This window comes from Melanotaenia boesemani, chromosome 23, assembly GCF_017639745.1.
Source record: "Melanotaenia boesemani isolate fMelBoe1 chromosome 23, fMelBoe1.pri, whole genome shotgun sequence".
NCBI classification, from domain to species: domain Eukaryota; kingdom Metazoa; phylum Chordata; class Actinopteri; order Atheriniformes; family Melanotaeniidae; genus Melanotaenia; species Melanotaenia boesemani.
Genome location: NC_055704.1, coordinates 22980885 through 22993395, shown reverse-complemented (window position 1 = coordinate 22993395; position 12511 = coordinate 22980885). Strand labels below are relative to the sequence as shown.

Genomic DNA, 12511 nt, shown 5'->3' with positions numbered 1-12511 from the left:
ACAGACGCTGAAATCTTTCCGGGTCTGGGGATGAGAGTGAATGGGAGCGGACGGAGACGCTCTTGGACCGCGTAGACAAATTGAAATAAAGACTTCCGGTGCAAGAGGTAAGACACGTCAGCATAGCGTTACCCCAGATAATGCTGCCTTCAAGATGTCTGGGAAAAGTTTAGACTTCAACTAGAGCGTCTCTCAAGGACAAATTAAGTGTTCACTTTTGAATGTTGAAACATTTCATATGTATCAGCAATTGCTGCTGAGAAATACAGCTGCTTCTTTAACTATTTTTACTTATTATTTTAACATTTTTGTATCCTATTAAAGTCATGCAATGCTATTGTTTTATTAAATACTATTTAAAATACGTACAAACAAACATAACATATTTACCTTTAATGTCACATACTGGTCAAACCTTGGAAGAGTTGGTGGATGGAGTTGGTAGTGTGTGGTCAACATATACCTCTCTTCAAAACTGGAATGCATTTACAAAATAAATGTCACATATTAATTTAAATAAAGGGGAAAACTAATTAATTTGCCTTTATGTACATGCTTTTACAATTTTAAGTTTGTGAGTTGAGTAAGACCTGATTTTCAAAAAGCTTAAATTTAGAAATGACACGTTTCATTAACATGTTTTGCAAAACGTCTTATTTTTTTATTTTTATTTTAACATATATTATGATTATAAATCACCCAAAGCACAAGTTTAGGCGCACTACATGACAATTGTGAAGTTAAACCAACTTCATTGCTTTTAAACATTTTTTTCTCTTTGGTTTTGGGAGGATTTTACTCGTTTTTGCAAGTCTTCTGTTTCAACAAGATTGTGTGATTGTACTGCATTAACTCCTTGTTTAAGCTTGATTTGCAAATGTCTAGAAATGTAACAGACAGAGGACTCCGAGGACCATGAAAAATCCTTTTGCTTGTGCTTAATGAGGTAGTCCATTGTGGATTCTGAAGTCATTCTCGCCATCCTGTTTATTTTATAGGTGGTGTGAGGTTTACTTCCAGAATTTGCAGGTATAGAACTAAATTAAATCCTCTTTTTACAAGGAAAATGCTTTTCATACTACAAGCTGAGGGCTCCATGGTGTATCTTATACTTTGGCAAATTAACACAAATTTTACAGTATTTTGACAAACAACAGCATAATTATATTATCAGATCTGTGCTGTAATCAAGGCATGGTTTTATCATGTGATTGATTGTGTTGGAAACAATGCACTGCTTAGAAGACACATCTGTACTCTAAATATTCTAAATATTTGTTGGCTAAAAACCCTAGTTTTCCCTATCATGACTCTTTTGATGCTCTGACTAACATGAAATAAAGAACTATATGATAGAGGCAGGACAATTGTGAGCAAGGGCAAGATAGATTGAAGGGTAAACATGTGCATAGTGTAAATAAACAATAAGAACTTCTGGGATGTGCTGTTATGTAATATGTGGATTACACATGTGGTACAGAAAGAAGAAGAGGTGACAGTCATGCACAGATCCTGATGAGGTGCATGCAGTAACTGTAACCCTATTATTGTGTAAGGCATAAATTATTTAAACACTAAATTAAGCTGAACAATAATTGGTTGAAACTAATACTCAAGCATATAAAAACATGAACCTTGAATTTATTGAAAAATGTGAAAATTTTCACTTTAATACAAGGAACAGATTTGAAGGAAGTTGAAAAGAGGGGCATGTTTACCACCTTGTTGCATCTACTTCTCTTTCAACAACAATGTAGATGTTCATGAACATAAGACACCAGTTTTTGTAGGTTTGAACGTCAAATGTTTCCCCAAATTCATGCTTGATGTATGTTTTCCCCTGCAAAACGGTTTAGTTTAGTCCCAATTTAACTTTAGAGAAATTTTGTTAAGCATTGCCTTATTTGCAACACTTCATCTTAATGGCAGACATGTTGATCCAAAATTGGTGTATATCATTAACGGGGCCTTCATAGATGTGCAAGTAAAGCATGCCATGTGCATCCTCATACCATCAGGAATTCTGTTGTTTGCACTGTAAGCTGATAACATGCAAAAAAATAATGTTCCTCTTTTGACTTGAGGATGCAACTTCTAAGATTTCCAAGAATATTTTTAATCGTGAAAACACAGGAAATATTTCCATTTCACTTTAGTCCATCTTAAATGAGCTCAGGTCCAGTATTTTTTGTTTTTTCACCCAATTTCCATTTAGTGATTTCAAGACAGAATGTGGACTTTATTTATTTATTTATTTATTGTGTCATTATAAAACAGAAAATAAAAATCAAAACCTTTTGTCACAGGTGTGTGGACCCAATGTAGTCTCCAGGAAAAGGTCAGGCATGAAAACTGACAATCTCTTAGTACACTATATAAAAACAGACTTTTACTGGGGCCTGAATCAGTCTCCATTCAGAAAAAAATACTGACAAGAAAACTAAAACTTTACAGGAAAAAGACCATTCGAACTTTCATACAGACCAAAACGGCGATAGAAACAGAGACAACAAATATCACAAAACAAATAAACCAGGACACTTTTAATTATGTACCACGCAAGATGAAAAATAAAAGTTATTAAAACTGAGAAATATTATTTGAATGTAAATGTTTTTCACAAAACAATACAAATTGCTCAGTTTTAGCACAACTCCTATTTTTTGACATGTTGAACTAAATTGTATCATCATGAGTTAAATGCAGTCTAAATAATTTACAAATCTTTTCATTTGGCATTTATTGAAGAGCTTGGAATTGATTTTAAATCCACGTTTTTTTGTTTTTGGTTAGTTGACATTTGGGAGCTGTGAAGGCAACACATATAATAAAATAAGTGATGTTGCAGAATGCAGTGCTGCTGCTAGATACTGAACTTGGTCAGCACTGATCATGTTTTCAAGTGAAAAGCCACAGAGAAGGTGTGAGCTTAATTTCTAACAGATATGAGGTCTTTGTGGGTTCATTTGAATAAATGTTTCATTGCTTTAGAGGTACAAACTTTCTCTAAAGTCAATCTGTTCTTGTATTTTTGAGCCAAGAGTGTTGCTCCAAATTTAAACCCTGGAGAAAGTCATGCAGGATGGACATGTTACAGCTTTTATTGAGCTGTGATTATGTTTTGGTATATTTTCATGTTAAACTGAATTCATTATTTATTGCAAAGGAGCAGACATTTTCCAGGAAATACATCTTGATGTTATTGCAACCTTGGTTATTTATCTGGTAACAATAACTAATTTTAGGAGATAGTGGCATTATGAGATCACCTGAGGGGAAAGGACAGAGAGTCACACAAGTTTTCTGATTGAAGAAAATAATAAAAATAAATAATTTTGACATGGTAATATTAAAAACTTACCTGTAAATTACAACTTAAAGGCCCTTAGTGCTGCATTTATTGTAAAGAAAAATATAAAAGTATGAGAAGTATCCACTGAGGGTAGACATGTGAGTATTGTTGAATAAAAAGATCTATAGATTAAAATTGCTGTTACATGGGTTCGTTATGGCATAAAATTCACATTAGAGACACCACAATACAGTACACACACATTTAATACATACTCGCCAGCCACTTTATCACACCTTGCTAGTACTGGGTTGGACCCCCCTTTTCCTTCAGAATGGCCTTAATTCTTGGTGTCATAGCTTCAACAAGGTGAAACATTCCTCAGAAATTTTGCTCCATATTAACATGACAGCATCACACAGTTGCTGCAGATATGTCAACTGCATCCATGATGAGAATCTCCCAAGAAAGCAATTGGAGATGATTTGAGCTTTGTGACATGGTGCATGATCCTGCTGGAAGTAGCAGCAGAAGATGCTCCACTGTGGTCATAAAGGGATGGACATGGTCAGCAACAATACTCAGGTAGGCTGTGCTGGTTAAACCAGGCCACATTACTAAGGAGCCCAAAATGTGCCAAGAAGATGTCCCCCACACCAATATACCACCAGCAGTCTGAATTCTTGACTTAAGGCAGGATGGATCCATGCTTTAATGCTATCTGAACCTATCTGAATGTTGCAGATGAAATGGTAACTCATCAGGCCAGGCAACGTTTTTCCATCTTCTAAATGCATTGGCTTGCTGCCATGTTAGTGGCTGATTTGTCTTAACAAGCAATTGAGCGGGTACCTAATAAAGTGACCAGTGAGTGTGCATCATGAGGAGACTGACAAAGGATGGGGTATTAAGAAAATGCAGACATGCCACTATAAAGGTTTTTAATTTAGATTAAAAACTCAAAAGTTTCGAGCCTACAATTAATCTTAATTGCGTAACGATGATTAAATAGTTTTTGTGTCCGTGCTGCAATATGTAGCAAACACGCAAACAATGCGCAGACTTAACCAATCTATCTAAATTGTTACAAGGACGTTAACCTGACCACTGTATATGAGTTCTTTGTTAGAAATTAAGCGAAAAAAAAATGTGAGCGGAAAGAACTGTGACTCATCAAAAACTTTGCGTAACTGACTAAAGACATTATTAGACAACTTGGTCATGTGAAAGCACAGATACTGAACTTTGTTGTGATTCCAAAGTCAGTTAACCGATCTAAAAGTTTAAATACAAGGGCAGAAAGTTGCAGTAACTTTAAGCCAGAAGAAATCATAAAGGGGTTTCAGATCCAGTTAAAAAGAAAAGAAGAAGAAGAAAAGAATGATAGAAAGAAAGACGACTTCTATAATGTAGCCAGAGTAGAATAGAATACAGTAGAACTTCCCTGATCGGCTATGTAAAGGCAGGATAACAAAACACTAAAACACATCTGTATTGACGGAACGTGGAAACACTCACAAAAGCAAAACTAACAAACGTGGAGATTCTGGATCAGCTCAAACTGTCAGAACAGAAGGGAGGAAACTGACCCGTTACGCACACGGCACCCCAGTGCGCTTTGGAGAGGTTTTGATAGCCTTTTTACGCGGTTAATTATTTCACATTTCTCAACGCTTCAGCTCACAATAAAGCACACATATACGTGTTTCATGTTCAAAACAAAGACTTAAGACCTGTATCTGAAACGTGCCAGTTGTCTGTGGCTCTATTGGCTGTGAAACTCCCGCTCCCTTCCTCTGGCGAGAACAGACTAAAATTTACGCACCACGAAAATGTGGAGCGGTCTTATCATCTCAACATACGTACTTTAATCAGCCATGTTTAGCAACACGCTGCACATGCAATAAAGCTGTATAAATCAATGACCACGTCAACTCCTCGATAATAAACAAAAACGCTCATCTTATTTGTCTTTTGTCTCGGTTGGCAAGGAGATGATGGTGTCCAAAAAAAATGGCTGTCCGTTTTCCAATCTGTCTGACTGTACACAGAGTATTATTGTCCTCTCACTCGTGGTTAATGTATAATGTGGGCCATATGGCATTTTAAAATGTGGCCTTTCATTTCAGTGGTACTTAGATGTGTGTGGACCCAACTAATGATATTCAATTAGTCATTAAACAGGCCAAAAGACGAGGCGCGTGTGGGTTTTCACATAGGCTAATATTTGCTCGTCAAATATTTCCCTTTGAACCGTTTACAACGTATTTTTATCTGCTGGCTGCCCAAGGAACATCTGTGAGGGTTATTTTAGCCTCCCTCTTCTGGATAAAGGAGGTCCCACAATTGGTCCTCTCGTGCGCCCATGCACGAGCCTATTTGTTCACGTTTTGAAAGGAAATGTAATAAAGAGAGAGGACGTGAACGATTTATGATTTATTAAAAGCACTTTACCATATGGCAGTCGTTATTGGAGCAGATTTCCAAATGTTTGTTTTATGAAAGGAGACAAGAGATCCTTTTAATCTGAGCCACTTCACCTGGGAAAAGAGATGCTCAAGTCACGTGACTCTAAATCCTCTTAGAAAGAATGTAAAACATATCAGTGTTGACCATTTAGCTCATATAAAAGATAAAGCTTTTTTAATTTTCAAAATTTATAAAAGCAGAAGTTGCATGGGCCGAAATGTGGCTCCCTGAAAACTGGTTTGTCTGATCAGACTGGCAGCAAATGCGCAAATTGATCCACTAATGCAGCACTGAAATTTTCACTTTAAAAACATTATTTTTAAGGTATATACGTCAAATTACCTGTAATTGTTGTGAGAAAATGCAAGCAAATTAATAGAGGTCTTTTCTGCATTTTTCTTCAAATAAATACTTTAGATTTGTTTTAAATTTAACAAAACATAACATAAAACAATATAAAGCAGTTATTTAATATATCTGAGGTATAGATGTTTTAGTAGGACTGACACACCAATCTGAAGAACATTTCAACCCCAATCTGCCCTCCTGGTATTGACATTTCAGCAAACGGACCACCGCGTCATGTGGAGGTCTGCCGGCCTATAAATGTCTGCTTCAGTGTGTGATTCCGCTCATTGTTTTTCACTAGAGGTGCGAGGAGTTGACAGGACATTTGAACTTTCTGCACATTTTCCAAATTGCATTTTGAGCGACTTTTCCTGAAAAATAATAATAATAATAATAATAATAATAATAAACTGTTTTGATTTTCATCAAGGCTGCAAGCGGAGATGTGTGGAATAATAACCGATCTGCAGAATAAAGGTTAGTTTCAATTTAATTTCCACTTTTAGCGTGTTTATAGGGTTTCTATTACTGTTGCGCAATACGTTTTAGTAACTTCTAAGTTACAAATATCACTTTTTTTGTTTTATAAAACCCAAGTTGTTGAATTTAAGAATAGATTAAACTGTATAAATTATGTTGTGAGAAGGGGCTGAGAGTGTCAACCAGCTGGGAGGAATGTTTCTCAATGGAAGACCTCTTCCAGAATCCAAGCGACGGAAAATAATCGAACTGGCCTCGGAGGGAGTTCGTCCAAGTCAGATCTCCCGGATACTTCGGGTACGCACGCTCCACATGGCGCAACATTTCCAGTTTTTAAACTTACCAGGATCACTGTGGGAAAATTATTTACAGTGGTCAGTCTGAGTGAGTTAAGTGAAGCATTAAAGGATTGTGTTGATAAACCAAAGGAACCCGCTGCGTCTTTTAGGTGTCCAACGGGTGCGTGAGTAAGATCCTGAGCCGCTACAGGCGCACAGGATTGGCTGAACCGAAGACCATTGGAGGAAGCCGCCCTCGGCTTCTGACGCCGGCGGTCATCTCCGCAATCATTCAATGTAAAAGGGAAAATCCAACAATTTTTGCTTGGGAAATTCGAAAACGACTCACAGCGGTACGAATATGCAAAGCAACCAAAATCCCAAGTGTAAGTAAGGCTGAAAAACACTTTCATGCTCATTAATCTGAAAATGTTCCAGCTGCTTATAAGAGATGTTTGTGTGCTGTGTCCTGCAAGGTGTCGTCCATAAACAGGATTTTAAGAAAGACCCACTTGGAACATGGACCAATGTGTATGGAGATCAATGCTCACATCAGTGCTGACCAGGGTCAGTCCTTATGTAAATGGTTGAAACGTCTTAATTCCCAAACACCCTGACCTAAACGCTTTTATACCGGTTTTTGCAACCAAACATGCTAAATATCTGCATATTTGTGGTTGCCTGCAGGTTTTTACTCTCTGCTTGAAGAAGTGAGCAACCAGGAGAGGTGCTCTGAACAGAAATCTAAAGGTGCCCTGCACAGAAACCGCACCAACTTCACCCCAGAGCAGAGCAAAGCACTGGAGCAAGGTAACCTAAACTCAACCAACTCACCGAGCTGCCACATGCAGCATATTTAAATGCACAAAACACACTTCTCTGTCTCACTCAGAATTCTCACAAAGTCAGTATGCTGATCTGTACACAAGAGAGAGGCTGTCTGCTGAAATTAAACTTCCTGAGGACACCATCAAGGTGGATTAAACTTTTTATTTTTCCTTTTTTACCAGCATTTTCACACATTTTATCATCTGTACTTGAGGTGTCTTTGTCTCTTAAAGGTGTGGTTTTCAAATAGACGGGCTAAGTGGAGGAGGGAGACCAAGCAGAGCAGCACCACACAGGGTAAGTGTGTGTATAGGTGTAACTGGGACTCATGAAGATTAGCAATAGAAAGCCTTTCAGCAAATCTTCATTCAAATCTTGAGCACACATTTATATGATGTATCTCTCCGTTACATGGTCAGACTTTCAAAAGGAAATGGATTTGGTTCCGCTGAATCCCACAATGCCACACAGAATCACATCTCAACAGGTACAATGTGACTTCCTCTGCAAGATTAATTTTAAACCACTTTAAAATGTAATACTATAAGCTGGTTTTTGAATGAAGTTTCAGCATTATCTTCTTCCTTTTGTCTATTATGCAAAGTTTGAATCAGTTGTGTAACAAGTATTTGGTTTCTTGATCTGATTAATGTGATCAAACTGCACATTAAGAGTCCAAATAAACAGATTTTCTTTAGCTTTAAAAGGATAATATCTAAAGTTATTGTCACATACTAAAGGGTTTTGTTTTTGTTTACATTGGTAGGCAATGGGGATTTCAAGAATCAGGGCAGAGAGCTCATATTTGCACAACACGTTTACCACAATGCAAAATGCAAAATGGCAAAATGGCTCCTCCTTGCAAACAGAAACAGGTGAGATTGTAAAAAAAAATTTTGACCGTTGCCTCACATGAAGTGTTTTTTTTTTTTTTTTTTTTTTTAGCATTCCCAAACATAACTTAAAGAACATCTAACGGAATCTTTGCAAAGAATATTGTTATTTAAAATTAGGAATTTAATTCAACATTGTATGATTAAATAGCAGAGAAATGTGTGTACCAATACCATAACAGGTAATTGTTAATTATTGACTTTAATATAATTATTGTACTCTTCAGGAATGTCATGTTTAAATATTTGGACAGTTTACATTAAGATATGCAATCGGTAAAAATCTCCAAAACTTAAATTTGAACATTAGATAAAGTTGGGTTTAAAGCTCTCACTCAGGACTATAAATTACAACCCATGTGGCATTTGTTCATGCAGAGGCGGAGCAAGAAAACTTAAATGAGAGTGGCAAGGATGAGGCCAACACTTTCACAGGGGTGGTACAGACAGGGTTTGCCAACAGAGGTGAACCCCTGTTGGCCCCTGAGGAAGGCCCTTGACCCCCCAACTGCTTCCCTGAGATCCGACATATTACAGTCCACTGCTCTCTAGTATCCAGAGATGGCTAAAATGCAGGAACCAATTTTCCAATTAGGAATAATAAAGTAAAAATCGTTATAAATAAATAAATAGATGGATGGATGGATGGATGGACGGACGGACGGACGGACGGACGGACGGACGGACGGACAGATAGATAGATAGATAGATAGATAGATAGATAGATAGATAGATAGATAGACAGGAGTAATAGCTGATTAAAGTAATGAGAATTTTACATTAGGCCACATGAAGTACTGCTCAGCTCAGTTTTAGTTATTTGTTTTATAATCTATTGAATTTAGCTGCTTTTACATCTTGGTATCATCATTATTTTTATTATATTTTTTAGTCTGATGTCTAAGTGAATTATTTTTATTTAACTATTTTTATTTATTTATTTATTTTTCTGCTGTATGGGATGAAATTTAGACAGTTCATGCAGGTCTTTTATTAATGTGTAAAGAATATACGACCTCTAGTGGTCACAGGAGAAACTGCATGTGCATTTTTGGAAATTACTTTATGACGTTACAGTTAAATACTAAAAAAATAAAATAAAAAATAAAAAGATTATATTCCAACTATTACATAAGGTTATAGGCTTTAACCCATTCAAAAATGGACATGGATTCATTGTAAAGTGTTGTATTTACACATAGCGACAGCAACTGTCAAAATGAGTACCATGGCAGGGAGGGATGATGACTGTGAAAAGAATGTACTTTAGTCCTTTAATACTTTCATGCTTGACTTTAAATGTTCCTAGATTCAGAAGGTGATCTGGATCACTTCCAAAATGTTCCTTATTACATTTCTTAAAAATGTAATTACTTATGTTGCTAACAGACAGACAAACTGATGCTCCTGAAAACATAACCTTTAATTTGACGGAGGTAAATAATACAATATTCATGCAACAGTAAATAATCCTTTATTAGTCCCACAGTGGGGAAATTCTTTCTCTTTTTAACCCATCCTAGTTGCTGGGAGCAGTAGGCTGCCAGATTCTGGCACCTGGGGAGCAAAACAAGCAGTTGGAAGGTGTTTACCATGCCTTTATCTTTGATTAACAATCTATTAAAATTCTTAAAAATGTAAGAAACTTATCATTTGGTTATTTTAAACAGTGAAAGTGCAGGTATGCACAATTCTGAAAGTCTTTTATTAAACATTTCCTCAGTCCACCATCACCTGAGTGATACAATTCCTCAGAACATGGATAAGACTCCACTGGATCTCCACAGAGACACTTTCACCTTCCCACTGGTACACCACCACACAGACAGAAAGACAAGGACAACACACGACCAGGCTCCTCACCAGTGGAACCAGCAAGGAACGCCTCTCATTTGGACCCAGTTACAGATGAACAAGAGGTTTCTCTTTACCCAGGATGGGATTCCACAGTGCTGCGTGGACTGGAACTGGAACCACGTTTCTAACATTGGTGACCAAGTTTGATATGGAGGCATTGAAATGCATTTCTTGCTTGCAAATTCAAGACTGCAGATACAATTTGTTGCCAGTAGAGGGAGACAAAAAACCAAATAAATAAAAAAACACTCAAAACTTTTACTGACTTTGTGCACTCAAAGTAATATTAATAAGGAATAACAATAATTAATATTTTGAGTTTATATATATATATTTACACAAATCAGCATCATCATTGGATATTGGTGGTGAGAACCAGAATAACTGCTAAAACATTGCTAGTCAAATTGAGTTAAAGCATCTGTATTGACTTAAACATGCAACATCGTTATCCACTTAATATATTTGATAAATTTGGCCATTCATACACTCTTTAACGATATCACTTGTTTTATGGGTTTCTGCTAAAACACTTTTATTTTTATTGTAAACTATTATAAGTAATCTACCCTCAAGAAAAGAAAACCCATTTTGTGGATTCATTAGAGGAAACAACAGCCAAGATTAAGCTTGACTAATTGTGTATGCTGGTAAAACATGTGAGCCGTTACACCTGAAGGAAATGTCTAAGTTAACCGGAGTCCAGAGGAAATCTCCTGCTTGTCTGTGTATTGTCTTCTTGTTCCTGTTTTTTAGGACACAAGCAGATGGGGGTCACAGGACTTGAGACTGCATCTGACCCAACTCCAGCAATCTTAGCATTAGTTAGCAAAACTGTGTATAGTAAGGAGGAGCTGTAATATATAAGGGTCCAGAGATAGAGCGTGAATGTCCTGTCTGTAGCGGCCAGCAGGACATTTCTTATGTCTGTTTACCAGGGATAGATATGGACCCGGGTCTCTGTAATTTGCACATTCTCATACTCTGTAAATTAATAAATAGTCAACTGAGAGAAGTAGTTTGTCATCTATGCTCCATCAAAACGAACACGCAGGAGAAGAACCTAAAAAAGGTAAAAAGAAATTAGTGTGGAACAGTATCTAGTAACTAAAACTGTGGAATTTAAAGTACCTATTTAGTTTTACTCAGAGAAGAAGTACCTGTTTTTTATTACTTGTGCATTTTTAAGGTTTTCTCCAACAGATATCATTGACTGTTGACATGTTAGTTATTACTGCTGTTAATCACTGTAATGTGGAAAGACTGTTGTATTTGCCTCAGTTTGCTGTTGCACACTGAATGTTTATTTAGATTGTCTAAGCACCTTGTATGTGATTAGTGTTAAGTTATATTTCTGCCTGAGCGCATGCGCGAGGATGTTCGAGAATGTTCGTTGTTGTGAAGCCTGTGTGCAAAGAGAATGGAAGTAAAAGTTCTTCTCCAAACTTCGTCTGGTTATTGGATTTGACATTGGTAGCAGAGGATGGCTGCTGCTGGCAAATACAAGATTCCACCGCCATTTGACGAGAAGACGTCTTACCAAACTTGGAAAAATGAGACTGAAATATGGAGACGAAACAGGCGCTAGCAGTTAGCTTGTCGCTCACTGGCAGAGTGAGGGAAAGTGTGCTGGAGATTGCCGCCGATGGCTTGAATTCTGACACTGGTTACACTCTTGACAAAATTAGACTCTGTGTTTTTAAAAGAAGAGAAGGACTGGCAGTACGAAGCATATATGGAGTTCGATTGTATCACTAGAGAGAGTGGTATGTCTATGGTGGATTACATTTTCGAGTTTGAGCGACGGTACAAGAACATATGTTTGTTTAAAATGGAGCTCCCAGATGCTGTGCTAGCCTTTAAACTTCTGGATACGGCTGGTCTCAATGTAAAAGACAAACAGCTAGCGCTGACAGCTCGATCAAACGTTTCCTTCGCTGATATGAAATCAGCTTTGAAAAGAATTTTTGGAGATGTCACTTCGACATGAGGGGGCAGCAGCGCGCTACAGAGATATCCTTTTAAAAATGAAAGCAAATCCAGCAGCCTGCAACCACAAACAGCGA

General features: G+C 37.1%; 1 protein-coding gene across 3 annotated transcripts; it reads left to right on the top strand.

Moving 5' to 3' along the window:
- The first annotated feature begins 41 nt into the window (after positions 1-41).
- pax4 (paired box 4) lies at positions 42-11442 on the top strand. 3 transcript variants are annotated; one of them, XM_041978027.1, is made up of 11 exons: positions 42-107; positions 6540-6586; positions 6756-6886; positions 7038-7253; positions 7344-7434; positions 7555-7677; positions 7760-7842; positions 7929-7992; positions 8115-8182; positions 8462-8570; positions 10312-11442. In XM_041978027.1, exons 2-11 carry the CDS (start codon positions 6553-6555, stop codon positions 10590-10592), a joined length of 1200 nt encoding a protein of 399 aa, XP_041833961.1. In that variant the 5' UTR covers positions 42-107; positions 6540-6552; the 3' UTR covers positions 10593-11442. The 3 variants fall into 3 exon arrangements, with proteins under 3 accessions (XP_041833961.1, XP_041833963.1, XP_041833962.1); XM_041978029.1 differs by having other exon boundaries at positions 10376-10634; XM_041978028.1 differs by lacking the exon at positions 42-107 and having other exon boundaries at positions 6478-6586.
- The last annotated feature ends 1069 nt before the right edge of the window (positions 11443-12511 follow it).